Here is a 24,645-nt window from a genome sequence, read left to right on the forward strand (position 1 = left end):
CTCAGTTCTGGAATGGATAATTACAGCTAAGATTCACACTATGGACCATAATGTAGGAGTGAAAATTAATGAAATGCACCCATAAATATTAATTGGGATAAATCTACAAAATAAAATGTTTTGTAATAAGTATGTTTTTCACTCAAACACATTTCAAATACAGAAAAATTAAACAACATAGTCTCTAGAAATATATACAGTCCTGAAACAATAAAGGGAATGATTAACCCAAAATCCAGGATCCTGGCTATCTCCAGGTGAGAGGGTGTAAGATACAGACATTTCTAAAGTACTGAAAATGTTTTCTTTTTTAATATGGGCAGTAGTTACACTAACGTCTGTTTTATTACTTTTCTTCAAATTGCACACAACTAAGTGTATACACTCCTGTATATGTAGGACTTAACTCACAGAAAACAAAACTTTAAAAATAGCAATATAAATGCCATGTTTCAGGAGTCTGCTTAAGATTCAGGACAGTTGAAACCAATGGAATTTTACTGCAAAATAAAAATCTGTGAATGTCTAAAAGAACCCTTACCCTGTACAGCTTTCTCAGCATTTCTAGGAGAGCTTTAACATGACAATTGTCCTCAGAGCTTTCAGTCCAGTAGTGCAGCTGAGCAGTGATGGCTCTTTTAAACATCTGGACCAGCCTGCTGAAGACAGGTTCCTCCAGAGACGCCCAGTACTCCTCTGAGGGACATAAAGGTAACTACTTGTTAGCACATAATTTCTCGTAGGTTCTTAAAGGTAAAAAGTGGTCAATAGTTTCCCAAACTGATGGAACACTGTTGTATCAGAGTTACAAAAACACATTTGTAATACTTTTCAGTAAATATAAGTGCAACAAAAAGTTTAAGAATTTAACGTCCTAGAAAAAAAAAATCCCTTGACTGTAACAAAACCATGAATTTGATCTAATTTGTGGGGGAAACCCAGTAAGATTAGTCATATTTTTCCCCCAATAAAATAATTTTGTATTAAAACCAGATTTAAGAATTATTCACAATTACACAACTCTTTTCTCACACCCGGTATGAGTTTTTAAATCCTTATTTTACTGTGGTTTTTTTTTTTTAATTTTTTTTTTATTCATTTCTAAGAGAGAGACAGTGTGAGCACAAGCGGGTCAGAAAGAGAGGGAGACACAGAATCTGAAGCAGGCTCCAGGCTCTGAGCTAGGTATAAGCACAGAGCCCGACACGGGGCTCGAACCCACGAACCGTGAGATCGTGACCTGAGCCGAAGTCGGATGCTTAACCGACTGAGCCACCCAGGCGCCCCTGATGTTTATTTCTGAGAGAGAGCACACCGTGTCAGGACATGCTTGGCATTCTCCCTTTCCTGCTCTCTCTCTGCCCCACCCCCTGCTTACTCTCCCTCTGTCTCAAAATAAACAAACATCACTAGCTTGTTATCACATACTTACCTAGATTCAATAAAACGTAAGAAAGAATGGACTTCCTTGGGTTGAATGCAGTGTTTGTTTCAAAAACCTCATTAAATCTAATCAAGCCCCTAGACCTAACAGCCAGTGTATTGGAGATACAGGGAAAGGTGGCAATAATCAGACAAATCTAGATATGGGGTGTTCAATAGGACAAGTTACTTAGTCTCTTAAAACAAAGACTGTAAAATACTTTTGGTATTTGAATATGGTGCAGAAATTTGAATATGGCCTAGATATTAAGGAATTATGGCTAATTTTATTAGGTGTGACAATGGTATGATAGATAGGATCTCATATTCTTAGGAGATACATGCTGAAGTATCATGGGTAAAATGCCATGATGTCTCCAACTTACTTTCAAGTACCTCAGCAAAAATAAAATGTAATCTGCACATAAAGAGAGAAATATACAGGGCAGTAAGTTAACTGTCACTGACTCCAAGGTAGAGGGTAGATGAATATTCACCATACTAGTCTTTCAACTTTTATGTATGAAATTTTTCATAATGAAAAGTTGGGGACAAAGTACCCCATACCCAAACCACATATGTACCAATACAAAAACTCTTAAAAGGTAGTAAAACAATCAATTTTGAATGACTGTAATAATTACTACAGCATCTTTACACTATGCTAAGAATATGAACTAAAAACCATGAACAGTTTGGCTATAACTTTAGCAGGCTTGTTTCCATGGAGAGGATGGTAAAAGTATTTTCAAACATGAAATCTTTAATCTTACCCAGAATCCCCAAAGACTGGTTACTCATACTACAAACAGCCTCTGCAAACGGAACCACCAGACTCTCCCAGTTGTTATAATCATGCATCATGGGACATTCAGGAAGAAGGAAGAAAATTTCTAAAGCTTCTTGGTGTGGAGAACGAAATGGAAGATTTTTTAGCAGATTATCCTTGAGACATGTGGTTATCTGTGGTCAAAAAGGATTAGGGAAAAGACACTCAAAACACAGCAGGATGCAACTTATAATAAAAGAAAATCTAGAAGCTAGAGTTTCATTCCAACATGAAACTGGAATAATCATTCAGTCCTAAAGCCCACACTTACATCCTATCTCACCTAGCCTCCCAAATACCCAAGGTAGGTGACGAGCATTACTTCCACTCAATTGCTGTGAAACATGAAGGAGGTCAAGAAGAAATCATGTAAGATTGGATAAACAATTAATTCAGAACAGGCAGCCCTCCCAATAATAAATACTACATTCTGCCCCCTCATTCCACTATCATGCCTCATTTTTTTAAGAAAAAGAATGTGTTTAACAACCCCAAAGAAAAACAAAACTAGAAACCCCAAACAAAACCCAATAACCTCAACAACAAAAACCACCATGGTTTCCTACTATGTTTTCATAGGACCATCTGTCTCATCACAAACGCCCTCTATTACAAACTCCATGGTTTCTAGCCCTTCTGACATCCTTACCACTTCCCTAATTTCAAAGCACAAGTATTCAGGAAAAATTCAAATGCAATTCTGAATGTTTATGTCATGTGTTATCAGATAACAGAAATAATTTGTTTCAAAACCCACTAAGAAGCTACACTAGTATTTATGGAGTACTTGACTGACTTACATGTTAATTAGGTCACTTAATCCTTACTTTTTCCTAGAACATACATGGTATTATTGACCCCATTTTATACACAAGAAATCTGTTACTTGGTCAAGGTCACAGAGCTAAGTGGGAATCTCTTCTGGATCTTTCTGACTCTGAAGTCCAAACTCTTATTAATCATTCAATTACGATACTAGCTAAATGATATCTCTTACTGTATAAATTCTTATAATTATCTATTTTTATATCAAAATGCTACGCCAGGGGCACACAGGTGGCTCATCAGTTGAGTATCCAGCTTTGGCTCAGGTCATAGTCTCACGCTTTGTGAGTTCAAGCCTTGCTTCAGGCTCTGTGCTGAACAGAGAGTTCAGAGCCTGGAGCCTGCTTAGATTCTGTGTGTCCCTCACTCTATGTCCCACCCTGTTCATTCTCTCTCTCTCTCTCTCTCAAAAATAAACAAACATTTCCCCCCTGCCCCAAAGCACCCCACTATGCCAGACTCCTACTACATGGTTCAGTCTTTGGAGGGCACATACCTGACTACTTTATAAACAATGTTGGTAACACACATCCCCTCCTACCTCTTTGCTCATCATTCGTCACATCCTCAAACCTCACAACCGTCTCCCAATTCTACGGAACTACTGTGATACTCTCATGTCACTTGTATTGTTTCACACACTGTGGCTCAGTGTACACTTCTGACTGCCAGGAATGCCCTTCTTGAGGTAGGCACCTGGTGAACTTGTACTTACTCTGGGGACCTTATTTGAGTAGTCTAAGTAGAGGTAACCAACCACTGATCTAGTGATAACTGAATTCATCCATGCAAAAATATTTTATTATACATCTACTAGGTTCTAAGTGAGGCATTAGGAAAGACAGTGGAGTGGAAAACACACCCAGTCTTCCCACTAATATATGTATGTTCATGTCTTGTGTCCGACTACATTTTAAAGACAGGTAGCATGTTTCTTTCGCTTTCATCAGGAGTCCTCACCATAGTGCCCTACAAAGAGCAACTATTCAAGTGTTTCCTGAATTAATAAATTAATTGCAAAAATCTGTGTATCCTATCACAGAAATCTCAAAATAGAAAGAAACATTATAGGTCTTATGATCCAACTATCTGGTCTGAAATAATGGAAGACTGCTCTATGATTATGTTGACTGCATATCATACAATATTGTTCTGGCACAAAGGTATAATTAGTTTTAGTGAGGAAATGGCCCAAACTCTTCCCTCCAGAATTAAACTTTTCATCTTCCTTTGAGAGACAGGAGTGTATGTAAAGAGACCCTGCAGCTCAGATACAGAATGCTGGTTATGGCAGACAGAGCAAGAGAGCAGGTGAGGCAGCAGAGAGATGGAGGGAGAGAGGACAGGGAGACTGAAAGGGAAAGAGAATCAAAGGTACAAAAACAGAAGCCAAGAGCAAATGAGAGGAAGAGAAGAGGAGAGGGAGGGAGATAGGAGTACGGAGGGGAAGTGAGAGAATGGGAGACAAAGAAAGGGAAAAGAGGAGAGAGAAGAGGAGGGGGGATGGTGGGGAGGAGATAGAGAGGCTTGGAGAGAGAGAAGTGAAAGAGAGGGAGAGAGAAGGAACCAGAGTAAGACCCAGAAAGAAACAGATTGAGAGAACATAGACAGTACTACCCCTAGATCAACCAGTATAAGGGAACAGAGAAATAAATTAATAAAGACTGCTTAAGGCTAAATTAATAAAGGAAACATGTTTGGAGCATCTGCACGTGGAAAACCTAAGGACTTAGCAATACTGAAACAAAAAAGTGACAATTCCTAAAAGAGTAAGAACATTCTAGAACCCAAAGAAAAAACAAAGAGAAAAAGAATCCAAGCAGTTCTTGGTAAGGGGGATGTTCATACCAAAAAGAAGTGTTCTCATTTCTATACCTACGTTTAAGATCATTGCAAAGAACATACAAACATCCTTTGTATGCTACTGTACCAATCTTAACAAATCCTTTAATCATCTTCCTTACAGCCAGTGGGTGACAAAATTCCCTCTAGAGAGGATGTGCATCTATGCATAAAGGTGTGTCTGTGTGCAGATGAACTATTCAGACTATTTGTAATCTGTGTTGACTACGACAGCAAACACTGTGCCCCCAGTGGGCCAACTCCTGAAGGCCATCTAAGTTTCACTTCATCTTGCTAAGCTATATGCTCTCAGAGACACTCTCAGAGACATTCAAAACCAGTTATTTCTTCTGAAATTCTGAGTTCTTATAAAAAATGATTTAGTGTAGTTTCTTCTCCTAAATAACAATCTAAAGAATACCGTGTTAGCAATCCAGTCCTTTTGGGTTAACTCCTTAAAAGCGTTTCTTGCTTTATTTAAATCCAAGTGAACACGTATCATTTCTGCAGCTCTTCTGTAGAAGGAAAAATTAGTGGTTAAGTAAGTGAAGGACTCTTCAAAATATTTTATCAGCTTATTAATCCAAATGAAAAGTTTCTTCTGAACCTTTTTTCATTTCAATAAAATTACTTTTTCTTCCCTCAGCTTTCCAATAAAGGTAATTTGGCTAAATATAAATACAACTAAAAATATAGCTGACAATTTACAATTATTTCTAAAATGCTAAAAAATATCAAGACCACATTAACAATATATATACTATCCAAGTTTAACTCAGATATTGTCTTACCTTAAATATTTATTTAAAAAAAGTCACAAAAAAAGGTTAAAGGTTTTTCCCATTTCTGAAAAAAATGACCATTTCTCCCAGTTACATGAACCGAAAGTTGGATTAAAAAATTTACTTCAGAGCAGTAAATTCTTAGGGTTGCAACAGAAAATCACTAATGAAATGTTTAAGTATCTTAACTTGTGAATTACATTTATTAACTAAGTATGTTCAATGTCTTGGACACAGACACATTCTTTATAAAATACCACATGTATTTGGTGTCTGAAAATCAAAAACATTTTTTTCAGATAAGTATTATATAAATATTTAGGAAAAGAGGTGTAAAGTCATTCTTTTATATATTCAAAAATTCAAAGAAACCTTACTATCTACTATCTTGCAATAAGGAAATGGTAATAAATTAAGGTATGTCCTTCTCGGGCACCTGGGTGGCTTAGGCGGTTAAGGTATGTCCTTCTCATGGAATACCATGCAGCCATCACAATCACATTTAAGAAAAATACTGAATAATATGAAATTTATAAAGTAGAAAATGGACAAATATATTAAGGATAAAGTAATACATAGGGGTGCTTAGGTGGCTCAGTTGGTTGACTGTCTGACTCCTGGTTTCCACTCAGGTCATGATCCCACAATGTGTATGTTCGAGCCCCACATCAGGCCATGTGTTGACAGTGTGGAGCCTGTTTGGGATTCTGTCTCCCTGGCTCTCTGCCCCTCCCCCACTTGCTATTTCTCTCTCAACAACACAAAAATATATAAAACAACATAATCACATTCTTAGTAAAAGAATAAGTTTGCACAGAAAAAAGATATATAACAAATGCTGCTCCTTTTAAGTGGTGGATTATGGGTGATTTTCATTTTTTCTTTTTTAAAAGATTTTATTTTTAAATAATCTTTACATCAAACTTGAGGCTTGAACTAACAACTTGAGATCAAGAGTCACATGCTCTACCAACTGAATCAGCCAGGCACCCCAAGTTTCATTTGTTTCAGTCACAGGTCTTTATTTTTGACATTTTCCATAGTGTGTATATATTTGCTTTCACTTAAAAAAGTAATTTTTAGGGGCGCCTGGGTGGCTCAGTCAGTTAAGTGTCCAACTCTTCATTTCAGTTTAGGTCTTGATCTCAGGGTTGAGTTCAGTGTGTTGGGCTCCCTGCTGGGCATGGAGCCTACTTTAAAAAAAAAAAGTAATTTTTAAAAAGAGATGAACACCGAACTAATTATTTTACCCTCTCGCCATTTTCTATATTTATAGTCTTTCATTTTTTAATTGAAACACAACTGACATATAACCTTACGTTAGTTTCAGGTATGTACAACACATTGATCTATGTATATATTGTGAAATAATTACCACATTAAGTCCAGTTAACATCCATCAATATTTATAGCTATAGATTTTTTTTCTTATGATAAGAACTTTTAAGATCTACTCTTTTAGCAACTTTAAATATACAATATGGTATTAATTACAGTCACCATGCTGGATATACTACTTTTAACAGAATCTTAAACTTTGCATATTATATTACCTCTCCCTTGAAAAACTTCCAGCCAGACAAGCAGGAGATGAAAATATCTCTCTGATTTCCCTGTATTAGGAATAAAATGGTGGTTGAAACAAATTATAGTGTATGCCTCCTTATAGCATGAGATATGATAGATAAAACATCTCATAATGGTCCTTCAAGCTCTGTCTCGGATTTGTTTGCATATGCTTTGCCTTGGGCATCTTAGAGTCTCTTCCATTTTCCCAATCTTAAAATTTCAGTGGCAAACACAAGTAATAAAAAGATAATATATTCAGAGAAGCCGCAGGGAAGGAGGAAAAGGTATTTTCCTTGAATAAATAAAATATTCCCATCCCACCCAGCTTTCCAAGCCCTATTTATTTCTGTTCCACTTAAGTGGAAGAAAAAAATTACCAGAAATTAAATGGAAGGATGAGAGAGGGAACTTCCTACTTTCATCTTGGAAGCAACAGCACAAGGTTTTTTTTTTTTTTAATTACTCAAGAATAGTAGAAATATAATGTATCAGTTTCAGGTGTACAATACAGTGATTTGGCAATTCCATACATTACTCACTGCTTACCACAGTTAAGTGGAGTCACCAGCCGAGTTCTTGATCATCTATGCCCATTATGATGAAACTATTTCATACAACTACTTTTCAGAATTAGGCAACTATTACCTAAACCTAAAAATATCTCTCAAAGGAAAGGCTTGTAAAAATAAGTATAATCTTTACAGAGGAAGGGATTGCACTGTTTTGATCAAGACTGCCCACACTGTTCAGCTGTGAATAGAAGTCCATAAACAAGTAGTTCTAAAGTCAAACAGGGTTGGAAAACTATAGGATAGACTGTATTTCCTGCTCAGAAGAGTCACAATATATGCAAACACATCAAAGGTCCAAAGAAGTCTTGAAATAAAGAAGCTCCCCATGGAGCTTACAGATTAGTTGTGAGTTTAATTTTATGTTTACCTGGCTAGGCCATGGTACCCAAATATCTGGACAAACACCAATCTAGATGTTGCCGTAAAGGTATTTTTTTTAGAGGTATTTAAATCAACAGACTTTAAGTAAAGCAGATCACCTTCCATACTGTGGGTGTGCCTCACCCAATCATTGAAAGCCTTAAGAGAAAAAGGTTCCCAGGTATAGAGAATTCTGCTTCCAGAATGCCTTAGGACTCAAGCAGCAATATTAACGCTTTTTCTGTGTCTCCAGCATGCTGGCTTGCATTATGTATTTTGCACTTTTCACTTCCTACAATCATGTAAACCAATTCCTTAAAAATATATCTCTGTCTCATGGGGTGCCTCAGTGGCTCAGTCAGTTAAGCATCTGACTCTTAATTTCAGCTCAGGTCATGATCTCACGGGTTCATGGAATTGAGCCCCATTTTGGGCCCTGTGCTGACAGTGCAGAGCCTGCTTGTGGTTCTCTGCCCCTGCACTGCTCGTACACTTTCTCTCTCTCTCAAAATAAATAAAAGAAATACTTTAAAAATAAATAAATCTGTCTCTACACACACACGCGCACACCCTATATATATATCGGTTCTGTTTCTCTGAAGACCACAAAATCTCACATTTCTGTATTGTTTAGAACCAGTCAGGGAAACACTACTTTAGACAACTAAATAAGTGGAGAGATACATGGGATGTACCTTTTTGTATTTTGCCACTGTTTAGTCCCCACATCAGCAATCCATCTCTTTATAGTCCCTTCATTCAATGTAGGAATTTTCCTCCTCAGATTAACATAGGAATTCTGTAAACAAACAAACAAGTAAAACACAGTAATTTAGATACGACAGAAACAGGTACCCACCTTTCAGGCACATTCTAAGCATATAGGGTAATACTGATTTTTAAATATGGATAACATAGCTCCAGGAAATCAAAAAATGAGATTCTACTAAGAAGTAACATCATTTGCCTGGTTGCCAGCTCCTTGTCCAAGGGGCTTAAACCCAAAGAAATTTCTGAGTGCTGCAACACTCAAAACTTTGTAAAGTATAACTGGATTAAAATGAGCATCACAGAACCTCAAGGGGAAGATCCTGAAAGGATTGTGTGTGGAAAGGAGGAACTCAGATTGCCTCAGCAACATAGGGTGGGGAGGTTATGAGCTGATTACTCACAGACCTATGAACCTCAGGTCTTTTTCAGTACTGGCCAGCAAAATCATTTTAGAATGTCAACCTTTTGGCTTGCTAGGATGCTGACCAAAAGCCACTGGCAGGGCAAAGGAAAGATCTAAAGAAATCTGATTTGACATATACTAGAGATAAATCTGCTGATTTCTAGGAGTCAATACTTACATAGTTTAGTTAGTAAAGGATCAAAAATGTTTAGCTCTTCTCCAAAAATCAGCCTAGGAGCTAGATTTTGGAATTCACCACTTAGTGAAACCCTTTGTTTTGCTTTAAAAACCAAGTTATAGAACATCTAGAGATCTACTTTTACCTTTTTTCCCATCCAGAACAAAATGCTTTGATTCCCTCCAGCAATCATTATCAACTCCTTTTCTGAGGTTCGGCTTTCTGAAAGGGAGACACAGAAAAAGTGAAGAAAGTCATTGGAACAAACATGCACACTCAATTTAAACCATTTCAGATTCTTCTTAAACTTAGCTCTTTTACCTTTTTGATAGACAAAGATTCAACCCATTTCCCATCCATAAAACAGTACTATACATTTCCTTCAGAGTAAGGTCTAGTTGGAAAACAAAGGTAACCTGCAAAGTTGACAGGTGACCATCATATTTAATGTATCTGACATATTTGACATCCACATTTAATGTAAATGCTTAGGCATAAGATACAGTCAAACCAGTATTTGATTAACTGATTCCTGGTTTAATTCAGATGTCATTACTGAAAACCATATTCCACAACTCAAGATATAACCAAGAACTATTAAAGAATGTAAATAAGTACTTCAAAAGTCTAAATGGTTGTAAAAATCAAATACATGAACTGCTTAAGGAACTAATCCTACTGTTCATTTTCCGGGAGAACTTATATGAATTCTTAGGTCACTACTAAGGTTTCAGAAGCAAATAAAGTATTCTTGAGGCACTTCTATAGTAGAATGTTTCAGAGCTCTGTGGCTTGGGCCCCAGTTCAAATCTGGCCAAACCACTGACTGGCCATGAGAACTGGCTAACCCTTTGCCCTCCAAGTCTCTGTGACTCCAGTAAAATGAGACCGACAGCACAAATCTCTCCAAGTGTTGGACAGGTGACATAACAGAAGAAAGGGGTAAGCAATTAGAGTGCCTGGCATAAGTCAACTGCTCGTTATTTTCAGGGCTTTATGGGATTGTGAGTCAGTGTTACCAGGTAAGAAAACCAATCACCATGGAATTAACAGATCTGCTGCGAACGAGAATTCGAGGCTGCAGAGGCCTCTGAATCCATAGAACCTATTTCATGTTCTATCATTTTACATTCACATTAATCTTAATCTGAAGGGATATGAGAAAACTAATGGTTATTTTGACTTAATTATACTATTTTAACTTGTTTACAAGTAAAAATATGAAACCAATATTTAGAGACTCTCCCTTCATAGCCATATATTTCTTGTCACACTGCATACTTAGAAAAGTCAGTTTCTCAACGAAGGTATTTATAAAGTGCCAAATCCTGTGTTCCTAACAAAAAATTTACCAAATTTGAGTTCTTCATTTGACGGCAATTTCATGGGAAGTGGTATCAGCTGATTATGTGTTCCACTGTTGCCCAGCTGTCCTTCTTTTCCAGAACCAAAAGAAAAGACCTTCCCCAAATCAGAAACATAGGCAAGTGTGTGCTGCCTATTAAATAAAAACACATATGGTTAATTAACAATCACCTACAATGGAGAGATTACACAGCAACATGGTACACTGCTGAAATTAGGTTACCCAGTGAGTGAAACTAGTTAACCAATTCTCTTGGATGAAATTAGCCATCTGGAAACTAAGATAGCATTGATGTATGGCTAAAATGATTTTGGAATCCCTCAGTCTGCTTAAAGCCATGATTGCTGTTCTTTGGCAAGTGCTGTTCCCTCTGTCAGGAAGAAGCAGCTCCCCTTGCTTCCTACTCCTTTTTCAAGCCTTGGCTTGAGAGTCACCTCTGCTTGGAAGCCATCTCGAGTCCCTCCACTCCCCATCCTAGAAGATGAAATTAGGTGATCCTTTCTGAGCTCTCTATTTCCCAAAGATCTTTTCACCACAATGAGTCTCTTAACTAATCTGTTCCATGGTCCCTCCCACTCTAGAATATGTAAGTAAAGAATCTGGCCTTTGTCCTCAGTTCCTGGGGGGAAATCTCTAAGCCCTAAGAATTTCCCAGGTAAAAGAAGTATCTGTTATTCATGTCAGGATCCTGAGATCACACCTAACAGTTTACCTAGGTGGCTCTTAGAGGGCCCCTCAGACTGCATGGAAGCCTGACCTCCTGGCAAGGAGAGGCTGGAAGTTGAGTGCAACTCCATAAGTAATAATTCAATCAACCATGACTAAGCAATGAAACCCCAATAACAACTCTAGACTTGAGTGAGCTTCCCTGGTTGGCAATACTCTATACCTAGTCATGTATCAGGCTGGGAGGAGGTAATATCATGCCATCCATGGTTCCAAGGGGAATAGACAGAGAAAGCTCATTTGAACCCCTAGATTGTCCTATACATCACTTCATTTGATTCTAATGTGTATCCACTTCTTATAATAAATGTGAATGAGTTTAACAACATTCAATTCTGAGTCTTTCCAGTTAATTCTCCTGTGTTAGTAGGAGAACTATCCTGGTTTTTATTAAGGTATCTCTAACGTGACAACTCCTCTTCTAACACATGCTACTTAAATGTGTGTAATGAAAAAGACAGAGTGGTGATAATGTTCCCTTGGTTAATGCAGAAAGACTGATTGCAGAAAATCCTATCATTCCAAAAATCTGGTTTTATTTATTTATTTATATGTTTTATTTATTTCTGAGGGGGAGAGAGAGAGAGAGACAGACAGAGAGAGCATGAACAGAGGAGGGTCAGAGAGAGGGAGATACAGAATCTGAAACAGGCTCCATGCTCTGAGCTAGCGGTCAGCACAGAGCCCGACGCAGGGCTCAAACCCATGAACCGTGAGATCATGACCTGAGCCGAAGTTGGACGCTTAAACGACTGAGCCACAGGCACCCCAATCTGGTCTAATTTAATATCCATCTATGTTATTTTACTCCAGGATCATAAAAGAATTAGGCCAAAAACTGAAAATACATACACCAGTTGTTTTTTTTTTTTACAGAAAAGGTTTTGGCACACAAATGAACCCAATATTCGGACAGAGTCTGAATTTGCTTATATTTAATGAGAAAAAATTGCCTCAAAGAAGAGTAAGTGCATCTGGGTGAAAATATCTATTAACTTTACCACAATCCCAAATCAAGGAATAATTAAATAAATCAGAGACTAAGCATGTTTTTGTTAAAAAAAAAAAAAAAACAACAACCAAAAGAAGCTGTGAAAATCAAACTTGTCAGAATATTCTATCAAACCACTGACTTTGTCTTATTCTCAATGGTCACTGTCAAAGAATTATAGTAAATTAGTATGTTGGTCCCTGAGGAGTTGAAAGGAAAATAAACAATCCTTTTTGATTCACATTTATTTTTTCTCAAATAAATGACTTATTTTTTTAGGTGAAAGTGCCTTTGAACAGTTACAATGGTATTTCACTAAAAGGGTAACAAAAGTGAATATATTTTCTCTCAAAAAAAAATCGGGATATCTGGGTGGCTCAAACCATTAAGCATCTAACTTTTTAAAAAATTTTTAAATTTTTTTTATTTATTTTGAGAGTCAGAGAGAGAGTGTGTGAGCAGGGGAGGGTCAGAGAGAGAGGGAGATACAGAATCCAAAGACAGGCTCCAGGCTCTGAGCTAGCTGTTAGCACAGGACTCAAACCCACAAACTATAAGATCATGACCTGAGCTGAAGTTGGATGCTTAACCGACTGAGTCACCCAGGCACCCCTAAGCATCTAACTCTTGATTTCAGCTGAGGTCAAGATCTCATGGTTCATGGTTTAGAGCCCTGAGTCAGGCTCTGCTCTGGTAGCACAGAACCTGCTTGGGATTCTCCCTCTTTCTCTCTGCCCCTCCTCTGCATTTGGTCTCTCTCAAAATAATAATTAAAAAAAAAAAAAGAAATCAATGAAAACAGATATATCTACTAAAATAAAGATTTTTATATAGTAATAAGGTATCTTTACTCATTTGGAAATGTTTAGTACTTTTATCTCAATCAAAAAAAACTGATGGAAATTTTATCAAACTACCTATTTAAACTTATCATATTGATTTTATCAAATTTCGCAGACATTTTACAACTTACCTTCCACATGCTATCTGGGTCACTCTATTCCCAGCAAGTTCAGTCACCAAACGGGGTCTTAACTCGTTTTGTGTTGAATTGTGACCGAGTTGCCCATGTTTTCCTGCACCAAAAGTAAACACCAGCCCATCCTAAGGAAAGGAAACGTCATATCAGATTCTAGAAAAATACAACACAGAAGTAATACTCACAGATGCCTTTGCGCATCAGTGAACAATTAATAAAAGAACTGTCAAAGCAAAGCTCCCACATTATCAGGAGGACACTCCTGTATGTGGGAAGTGACCCCTCTTCCCAGGGACACACTAAGTGCTCATATCTAGGTGTTCTAGTGCTTGCCCCAATACAAAGTTCTTCCAGAATTACCATCCAAGAGATAAGGATGCACGCACCTTTGTGAGCAGGGCTGTGTGAGAGCCACCACAAGCAAGAAATTCAACTTTCTGATTGTCCACTGCTTCAATAAGGGAAGGAAAATCTTTTCCTATGCAGGGAAAAGAACGGTTGAAGTGATCAAAAGAAAATGCTGACTTGCACATTGGAGTTCCATGTCGCTAGTAATACCCTGACTATCTCTTAGCTGGCAATAACAGTTCCCAGCACCTTCTAATAAAGGCCTCTATGTTAGTATATTTATTTAGTCCTAAAAATGGGGGTGAGGCAGTGGTCAAAGGGCCACACATGGGAGAACTCAACTGTGAAAGTGTCAAGCCACTTCCCAAAGACTACTCTTCTCCTTTTAACCTAACTTGATTAACTTTAATTGCAGCATACCTTGGATTTCCAATTCCCATCGAAAGGTACCCTTTCAATGAACATAAACGTTCTTTCTTCCTTTTAAATCCTCTACTAGTGTCCTTGCATCACACCTCTTTTCTTCTCTTTCTTTCTTTCTTTCTTTCTTTCTTTCTTTCTTTCTTTCTTTCTTTCTTTCTTTCTTTCTTTCTTTCTTTCTGTCTTTCTTTCACAATTTCCTTGTCATGGCACTTCGAGACTGAGCAAAAACAGTTTAACTGCTCTTTATTCCTTTCCCTCCTTTGAATAGTTTTCTAACATTGACTTATGGTTTCTCCTAATTAACACTGGACCACATAGGGGAAAGATATGTGTCTGGTCAGTAACCCAGGGGATATGATGTGCATTACCACAGCTGGCAACACAGCAGTTTGCCACATCTGAAAACCCCAACAAGAGTATTTTGGATCCTAAGTTTGCTATGTGCTTTGTGGAAGTAGTTCAATGATGGGAATTAGATGTTTTTCCTATATCTGTGTATACAGATATAATTAATACCTTACAGAATAAGATTAGAATATGTGAATTCAAGTAAATCTTCAGTATCCTTTTGTCCTAACATGGATATAATTATATTAACAGACGTTTAGGTGCATAGGCACTTCAGAGGTCATTTCATCCAAATATGTCACTTTACAGAGAAACAAAATAATGCCTACAGAAAAGTTAAGGGACTCAGCAAGGCTCTGCTATTTGTTAACTATGAAGTGGGAAGCAGAGCCTGGGTATTCTGATCACAGTCCAATGCTCTTTCCCTCAGCCAACCCTGACACATATCTCAACCACAGCAACAACTTCCACATTATGCATGTCTCTCAGACTGATTCTCCCTTGAAACCAAACAGATAACCAGAAAGAACAGCATCAATGAAAGTGAAGATCTGAACCATTTTTGACATGGAGGACTGTGTTAACTTCATCTCTTACTTAACAAATATATTTATTAATGACATGAATTTGAAAATGTTTCCATACCGTCAGTGTGGCCCAGGCCTAGTTGCCCAAAATCATTTCTTCCCCAGGAGTAGACATTTCCAGACATGGATAAGGCCATGCTGTGGGCTTTTCCTGCAGAAATCTGAACCAAAGGGATTCCTGATAGGTTCTCCACAATCTGTGGTATGGGGACTGAGGCAAATAGACTTCCAATTCCAAGCTGGCCATGTAAGTTCTGTCCCCATGCAAAAAGTTCACCACCTTGAGATAAACAAAATGCTACCATATTAAATTTAAAGTGCCGGAGACATTAACTTAGGGCATTATATATGTTATCCATACTATCACAGGCTCTTATATTCAACTTCCCAGATCCCATATGTCTGAGACAGAAAAACTAGAAGAATCTTCTCTTTAGTAGTAATGATCATACCTCCTTACCTCCTACATCAAAGGGTAATGTATGTGTCCTTGCTTCCCCAAACCTCATCTTCCTAGGTTGTGACTTACCAATAATAAACCCTGAACACACCCTTTGACCCACATCACTAGACTCTGGTCTTCTTCAATGGTTGTGCTCTTGTCCCAAAATTTCACATGCTGAAATCCTAACTCTCAATGTGATGGTATTGGGAGGTGGACCTTTGGGACGTGGTTAAGATTAGGTAAGATCATGAGGATGGAGCCTTTAAGAATGAGATTAGTGCCATTTTATAAGAGAGATTCCATGGGTGCTTAGCTGGCTCAGTCAGTGGAGCATACAACTCTTTTTTTTTTTTTTAATTTTTTAAATGTTTTATTTATTTCTGAGAGAGAGACAGGCAGCGTGAGCAGGGGAGGGTCAGAGAGAGAGGGAGACACAGAATCGGAAGCAGGCTCCAGGCTCTGAGGTAGCTGTCAGCACAGAGCCTGACGCAGGGCTCGAACCCAAGAACTGTGAGATCATGACCTGGGCCGAAGTCGGACACTTAACCGACTGAGCCACCCAGGCGCCCAGTGGAGCATACCACTCTTAATCTTGAGGGTTTGAACTTGAGCCCCACACTGGGTACAGCAATTACTTAAAAATAAAAAAAAATTTTAAAAGATTCCAGAGAGTTCTCTTGCCCTGCCCACCGTGTTAAGACAGGCCCTCAAGAGACACTGAATCTGCTGGCACCTTAAACTGGACTGCCAGGCTCCAGGCTGGGGGAAGTAAATTTCTGCTGTTTAAGCCAGCCAATTTATGGTATTTTTGTTATAGCAGCCCAAAAGGACAAAGACCGGTAGAATGAAGATACCTGAACATATTACAGTCAAATTCAAGAAATACTTATTTTGGGAGCGCCTGGGTGGCTCAGTTGGTTGAGTGGCTGACTTTGGCTCAGGTCATGATCACACTGTTTGTGAGTTTGAGCCCTGCATTGGGCTCTGTGCTGACAGCTTGGGGCCTGGAGCCTGCTTTGGATACTGTGTTTCCCTCTCTGTGCCCCTCCCCTGCTCCTGCTCTGTCTCTCTCTCTCAAAAATAAACAAACATTAAAAAAATTTAAAACAAAAGAAATACTTATTTTTAAAAACTCATAGTATGGACACATGAAAACCAGAAACATTCTACATCTGAGAAAATAAAACCTAAAATTAACGTTTTCTCTCTGCTGACCCACTCTGTTCATGTGCCTGAAAATCCTAAATAATTTATACATTTGAAATCACAGCATAGAATCTTGAAAGAGTCCACATCTTCCTCCATTAACTGAATATATGGAGCACATTTTTCAAGAAAAGTTCTTAGATGTTATCTAATGGAGTTGACAATATTGGAGTCTGAAAAAAATATTATCAAAGAATTAAGGCTACCTGAGCATTAATTAATTAACGCTTACTGAGCTAAGATACCGTGCAGGCTCTGGTGGGAGACAGAGCCTCTCCTTCAAATGTAACTATCAAAGGGACGCCTGGGTGGCTCAGTGGGTAAAGCATCCAACTTTGGCTCAGGCCTTGATCTTGAAGTCTGTAGACTCCGTATTGGTCTCCGTGTTGACACCTTGGAGCCTGGAGCCTGCTTTCGATTCTGTGTTTCCCTCTCTCTCTGTCCCTCCCCTGCTTGCACATACTCTCTCGAAAATGAATAAATGTTAAAAAAAAATTTTAATGTAACCATCATGGGCCTATCAGCCACCAGAAATATAATGATAACTTAATCATATCCCTTTCTCGCTTCTCCAACTTTTAGTTTTCCTAGATTATGATTAACCAGTAATAAACCCTGAAAATCTCTTTTGCCCCCCATCATTAGACTCTGGGCTTCTTGAAGACAGTGTTGTCTGTTTCAACTTTTTAACTTGAACATGGTAGATACTGAAAATGAAATATGTGTTCTTGAATGGATGAAGTCAAACAACCAGGCCAGTTTTTTCCAATGAATAGTTCATATTCTCAAACTTCAACGCAGGTCAAATTCTGGATTATTTACTTCCCGTGAATTTAGGTTTCCCATCAATTTGTTTATTCTGTCCTATATATTAAAAAAAACTTTTTTCCAGGATGCGTAAGTGGCTCAGCTGGTTAAGAACCTGAGTCTTGATTTTGGCTCAGGTCATCATCTCAGTTTGTAGGATTGAGCCCTGCATCCAGCTCTGTGCTGAGAGCATAGAGCCTGCTTGGGATTCTCCCCCACACTCCTCTTTCTCTCAAAATAAATAAACATTTTTTAAAAATTATTTAAGGGGCGCCTGGATGGCTCCGTCGATTAATTGTCCAATTTCCATTCAGGTCATGATCTCCCGGTTCACGAGTTCAGCCCTGCGTTAGGCTCTGTGCTGATAGCTCAGAGCCTGGAGCCTGCTTTGGATTCTGTGTGTTCCTCCCTCTCTGCCCCTCCCCAATTGTTCTCTTTCTCTCTCTCTCAAAAATAAATGAAAAACATTTAAAAAATTATTATAAAGAGTTTTTTCTCTTGGCCCTGAATTTCCATCTATTACCTTCCTGTCATAATTATTCCTCCATGGTCAAGTTTCTTCAGGAAATAATCTATACTCATTGCTTCCATTTCCCACTATTACTGCTTTCCATTCCTTATTTCTGATAAGAAACAGGAAATAATAAGGACTGAGGAGAATCCCTGAATGCAAATGGTAATATGAGAACATATCAGAGGCTTTCAAAGTGGCCACAAGAGCAGATCCAAGGGATGCTAAGCTCCCGTCACAGGAGCTGGAAGAGCACTAGGAGGAGGGAAGAAGGTTCTCGAAAAAGGTGGTCCATGCCTGGTCCTGAGTCCAGTATGATTTATATTCAGAATATTTTCACTGTTTCATATTTGAAAAATAAAAACATAAAACTGTTGAAATAAATCTCAAGGGTCAAGATGGAGCCATTCCTACTCTATCAGTAAACCGAACTTAACATGTTCTTTTAGACGCTCTGCTCAACCAGAACCACCATATATCCAGTCAGCCAACTGGCAAATACCAGACAGCTCTGGACTATATGCTTATTTCCTTGTTCCCTGATCTTTCTAAAGGAGGGTTAGATACGCAACCCCAACCGATCATGCTGAATTTCTGCACTACTGCTTCTAACACACTATAAAACTCACTCCTGCACAAAATCCCTCCAGAAGAGTGTCCCACTACTTATTATGCACTATACTCCCAATCCATCGATTGTCCTTGAACAAAGGGTATCAAGTTCTCTACTAAACTGTTTTTGTCTTGTCATCTGACAGAACATATAGGAACAATAATTATGGAAACTTGAAGATTTTATATGTCTAAAAATTCTCTTATTTTGTATCTCCTTTAAGAACAAGTGCCTTGGGGAATATGGCTGGCTCAGTCAGTAGAGCATGTGACTCTTTATGGACTCCATCTCAGGGTTGTGAGTTCAAGCCCCAAGGTGGGCCTGGAGCTTACTTAAAAAAAAAAAAAAAAAGGGTAAGTGTCCTGAATTATATCAAATTCAAAACCATATTTCCGTCTGTCGCAAGGTGAGGCATATACATTCTACTAGTTCTACACACATATGCATTTATTTTCTCTAAAAAACAATATTCCAGAAAAGTACCTTTTGAAAGAGCAAGAGAATGATAATCTCCACATGTGATCTGAATTATACTTTTTTCTTGTAAAATGCATTGAAACCTGATGAAAGAAAATATATGTCAATCACCATAATAAAAGTCCTATCAATGTTAAAATTACTAATTGCATTTAATTGGGATGAAAGCTCAAGGAAAAATTTAAACTTACTGCTTCATATTCAGTACATCTAAAATCATAAAAAAAATACTTTATGTTTTAATTGGTGGTTTAAAAGGTAAATAATGTGCATCATTTAATTACACTAAGAGGATTTTAAGTCTCTTTTGCAAATAGTTAATGATACAGGAATAATACAAGATAAAAAGAAGTTCTAATTCACACAATCTACTAGGAAAAGTCTCACAAATCATTCATTCCATGATAACGCATTTTCCTCTGGTTGAAAACTTTTAATCCTGGTAATCTAATCTGTAGGATCATTATGAAGGTAAAATAATCTAATGAATGTGGAAGTCCAATTGAGGGCGAGTCAGACTAATCATTTCTTTCAAATGCCAAAGCAAGATATGTTGTATCTATGGGACACAACTTGGTGTAGTAATTTGCTGATGGAATTCACTGGTCATTCAGAATTGCTTACTAAGAGCCACTATGTAAAGCAGGGGACAAGGTTCATATAAAGTAACATTTTCCTACAAAAATTAAGATTGCCTTTTGAATAAAATTAAATAGTTTTCAGAAAAGAAAAAAGTTCCCTACCTTGCATGTTCTATGCTATAGTTGTACTCAAATGGTTTTCCATCTGAGGATAGAATCAGCATGTGCTCTGCTCCTTGGTCCACGGAATGTATCTTCATTTTTTTTCCTAATCTAATGCACTCTGCAGAGCAAATTCAATCAGGAACTATCATCACTCTGGTTATTAACTTACTATTATTATTTATTTCATTATTACACACACTTAAAACACCTGGAATAAAATTTCAACTAAACAACCTTTGTCTTAACATGAACTTCTCTTTAAAGAAAAATTCAAGAAGGAAAAGCAGACAAATTAGCAAAGACTACTGTTTTGATGACAGATTTTTTTTTCAATTTGGAAAAGCACAGATTCATACTCTGGTTTAAACTGAATACAGATTTATAATAACCAATTAAATATTTGCTTTTAGATTCCTGTTTATTAAATTGTGACAGAAAAATTAAAATCGAAGTGACAGAAATGAAAAAGTCTATAATAAAATACAACAATATTTAGAAGACATAACTCTTTAGGAGAAAAATACATGGTGTATTTTGAGATACACTCTTTCCAAATTCAAAACAGATAACATTAATAAGACCCTCCTAATTGCTCAAAATAGAAGCCAGGTCTTGAGGGATGATTTTTAAGGAGGGATGCTGTTGAAAGAATTTTTATTGGCATCACTGCATATTTAGCTCTTTCTAAAAGTTAAGGGATTTAAAGTTATCCACTGTTACCATTTACTCTTATTTAATTTGTTCACAAAAATTAGATGTGGGATCTTGTTTTACTTTTCGGTTCTAATCAAATACAATTTACTCATGTAAAAGTCTCACAGACAAAAGTTTTTTTAGAGATCAGCGTTTCAAACCTGTTGAAAAAAAGTCACTCAAAAAAGGTAGTGGGACATCAGACTGGCTAATCGGAGCAGCAAATAAATCTAGATTTCCCTACTTCTTTAAATCAAAATCATTATCATGTGTATCAAAAATTTTAACTTTAAAAATAAAAACTTAAAATTACTATCAGGATGAGTACATTAAAAAAAACCAACAGCTTGAGATAGCTGGAGATAGTGGATAGCGTTTTAACACAAAATCTGTAATTCTTAAAAGAGAAGACTGTAGAAGGAGACTGTAAAATAACATGAACAAAACTTAGGAAAAACATCACAACGTATAAGACCGAAAAGGGGCTATTCTTAATGTTCAAATAACTCTTTCAAATAAATAGGCAAAAGATTAACAACTCAAATTTTTAAAAGCTAGTCAAAGGTATGAAAAGGCAATTCACCAAAAGGAATGCAAATGGTCAATAGAAAAAAAGAAAAGATGCTTGACTTCACTAAAGGTGAAAGCAAAACGACCGGTAAAATACCATTTTCTTCACTATTCAGATGGGCAAAAGTTTCTACCTGGCCATTTGCTTTCCTCCACCTATAAAATCGAAACCACAGTTCCTGACACCTAACCCACGGAGATTACCACCTCGGATAAACGCAACTGAAAGCACTCTTCAAATTGTTTGCATATATAAGATAATATCGTTGAGAACAAGAGAACTGTATTCCCCAAAGGCACACAAAACCAGAGGCGGTGCGCTCTAAAATGAAGTGAAAATCAAACTGAACAGACACCAGCGCTAAAAGCGGACCGGCTAAGATGCTACCTGCACGCGCGCTCCGTCCGCGCGGTAACTCGCTGAGGGCGCGACCCAGTTCTCGATATCCGCGCCCCCGCCCCCCGCAAACTATGCGCCCACTAGGAACGCGAAGGGAGAGTTCAGGGGCTCGTACGCGCCAAACGCGAAAGCCACCCGGCGCGTTTCTGCGACCACCGCGGACCGCTGTGACGTAGGGGACCTTTCTGAGCTCTCCTTCCCGTTTCACCATCGGGGTGCTCCGGAGAGAGGCGTCTGTGCCGGCCCTGGCCCCGCAGGCGCTGCACTACGGTCCCTCGGCCTCCCACTCTCACACCCCCATCGCGAGGTAGGAGGGCCGTGCGGACACTGCCCTCCCCACTCACTCGGCTTCTTGGCGCCGTCGCTCGCCGTCGGCAGCTGGTGGACCTCGACGCCGGCCCCGCCGCGCTCCAACACCACCAGGCGCTCGCGTGTACAGCACATCTGGCGCGTCGCCTCGATCCTCTGGGGCAGTGCCCCGCGGAGGCCGGCGGCGCTGGGGAAGAGCCAGAGCTGCGAGCCCCGAGNGGGCCCGGGAGCCGAGCGCGCGCCGCCCCGCGCCCGCCTTCGTGGCCTCCGCTCCATCGCCCCTTTCCTGGGCTCCACAGCCGCGCCGCAGCTCTCCAGACCTCGTGGGAACTGAAGCTCCCGAGGAATCCGTTCCCGTCGTCGCAGTGCGCAGCCGGAGATAGCTGACCGCGCAGCGGCGTCGAGGATCTATAGCCGCCTCTGCTCCGCCCCCGCTCAGACGCCGGGCTTGCCGCGTGCTGTTTGGGGGCGGAGTCGGCAGTTGCAGTAGGAAACGAAACCGACGACCTTGTAAGGGGGAGGAAGGGAAGGGGAAAGGGAAACTCGGAAGCTTTAGACCGGGTTTGGAAGGCAGCCAGAGTAAACAGGGCGTTGGGGCGTCACGAGGTGGGTGGTATTGGAGGTACTAATGCTGAGGAGGTGTCCCCGGGCGAGCTGTGGCCACCTGGACTAAGTGGGTTTGGAAGAAACACTGCAGTTCCACTAGGAGGAGCACTGAACACAGGCGTACTTGGCGAATTTCTAGAAACTGGTAAGGAAAGCCAGCCGGTTAAGCGTTCTGTCTCAGGCTCCGCCACACGATCGCGAGGAAACTGAAAGAACTGCGCGCTTAGTCCCTCCGCCAGCGCCGCGGTGCCTGGCAACCAGCGATGTGCTTTCTGTCAGTATGGTTTGCCTTTTCGAGAATTCCTTACAGATGGAGTCAAACCTATGCAGTCTTTGTGTCGTTTTCTCCTCTTGGCATCAGTGCTTTTGAGATTAATCCTGTTGCGTTTCATCAGTAGCTGGTCAATCAGTAGTGATTATTGAATGGTATCACGATATGTGGGTATACAACAATTAGCCGTTTATCCATTAGCCGATTAACAGGCACTTCAGTTCTTTTCCACTTTGGGGCTGCAGTGAAAAGAGATGCTATGACTGTGAGCAAGTCTTTGAGTGGATAAATGTTTTCTTGTGAGTAAATATCTAAAAAATGGAATTGCTGTGTCGTGTAATAAATATGACTGTGGTAAAAGAAACTCCGAAACGTTTCCAAAGTGGTATATGCCGTTTTGCATATCCTCCAGCAATCTATGCGAGTGCCGGTCCCTCTTTATCCTTGACGACTTTTGGTATTGTCAGTCTTTCAAATTATAGCAGTTGCAGACGTCTATAGGTGTATCTTTACTGTGGTTTAAATTAACATTTCCCTAACGCTTAATGTTGTTGAAGCATCTTTTCATATGCTTATCAGTGCTAATCTCTGTCTCTTTGGTGAAGTATCTCTTCACCTCTTTTGTGGTCTATTTGCTTGTTATTTCAGAGTTCTTTATATATAGCACAGTACTTGGTTATATATCAAGTCCTTTATTAGATATGCTTTGAAATGTTTTCTACCAGTATGTGGCCTGCCTTTTAATTTTATTTAAAGTGTCTTTTGAAGAGCAAAAAATGTTTTACCTTAATGCAATTTTTCCATTTTTTTCTTTTACATAGTTAATGCTTTATTTTATTTATTTATTTATTTTGGTTTTAGGAAAACAGCTTAACCCAGGGTTTCAAAGATTTTTTTTATATGTTATTTTCTAAAAGTTTTATAGTTTTAGGTCTTTGTTACATTTCAAATGAATGAATTATTCTTCATAGTGTGAGGTAAGGATAGAGGTTCGTTTCTGTCTTTGCAGATTTCTAGTTGTCCTAGCTAGCTTTTGCGGGTTGACTTGCCTTGGTGTCTTTGTCAAACCTCTGTTGACCATGTGTAATTGGATTTATTTCTGGACTTTTTTTACTGTATTCCCTTGATCTGTATGTCAATTTTTACTCGAAGACCACACTGCCTTGATTAGTGTAGATTATAATTCTGTTTCAAAGTCAGTTCATTCAAATGCTCCAGCATTGTCCTTTCTTCAGTGTTGTTTTGACTATTTGATTTTTTATTTTTGTTTGTTTTGGCTATTTTAGGCCTTTCCCATTCCTATATATTTCCCATGTATATTCCATATATATTTATCAATATCTGCAAAACAAACTGCAGGGATTTTAAAACTGCACTAAATTAAATGAGTTTGGGAAGAATTGACATAATTGATAATATTGATTCTTTTGTCCATGAGCATATCTCTCCCTATTAATTTCAAGCTTCTTTAATGTCTTTAAGCATTATTTTCCAGTTTCACTGTATAGCTGACCATATATTGTTTTATTTATCCTTAAATTTTTTTTGATGATATTGCAACTGATGCTTTTTAAAATTTCAGTTTATGATTGTTGTAAGTATATATAAGTAGTTAATTTTTATATTTGACCTTGAATGCTGAGACTTTTCTGGGTGGTTTGTTTTTAGAC

General features: G+C 38.6%; 1 protein-coding gene across 2 annotated transcripts in view; it reads right to left on the reverse strand.

Moving 5' to 3' along the window:
* HERC5 (HECT and RLD domain containing E3 ubiquitin protein ligase 5) overlaps positions 1 to 22,504 on the reverse strand; it is a 41,993-nt gene extending 19,489 nt beyond the window's left edge. Inside the window, exons 1-13 of one of the 2 annotated variants that reach the window (XM_077765120.1) lie at positions 22,134 to 22,504; positions 20,124 to 20,244; positions 19,387 to 19,463; positions 15,380 to 15,601; positions 14,002 to 14,093; positions 13,610 to 13,740; positions 10,906 to 11,051; positions 9,699 to 9,775; positions 8,897 to 9,000; positions 7,254 to 7,313; positions 5,340 to 5,433; positions 2,196 to 2,385; positions 542 to 696 (exon numbers count right to left, since the gene is read on the reverse strand). In XM_077765120.1, coding sequence (XP_077621246.1) covers positions 542 to 696; positions 2,196 to 2,385; positions 5,340 to 5,433; positions 7,254 to 7,313; positions 8,897 to 9,000; positions 9,699 to 9,775; positions 10,906 to 11,051; positions 13,610 to 13,740; positions 14,002 to 14,093; positions 15,380 to 15,601; positions 19,387 to 19,463; positions 20,124 to 20,244; positions 22,134 to 22,374 — 1,710 coding nt within the window. In that variant the 5' untranslated portion in view covers positions 22,375 to 22,504. Of the gene's footprint in view, positions 1 to 541; positions 697 to 2,195; positions 2,386 to 5,339; positions 5,434 to 7,253; positions 7,314 to 8,896; positions 9,001 to 9,698; positions 9,776 to 10,905; positions 11,052 to 13,609; positions 13,741 to 14,001; positions 14,094 to 15,379; positions 15,602 to 19,386; positions 19,464 to 20,123; positions 20,245 to 22,133 lie in introns of those variants that run through there. The other variant, XM_077765121.1, reaches the window with a different exon arrangement.
* Between the last annotated feature and the right edge of the window lie 2,141 nt (positions 22,505 to 24,645).

This window comes from Crocuta crocuta, unplaced genomic scaffold, assembly GCF_008692635.1.
Source record: "Crocuta crocuta isolate KB4526 unplaced genomic scaffold, BGI_CrCroc_1.0 scaffold134, whole genome shotgun sequence".
Taxonomy (NCBI): Eukaryota; Metazoa; Chordata; class Mammalia; order Carnivora; family Hyaenidae; genus Crocuta; species Crocuta crocuta.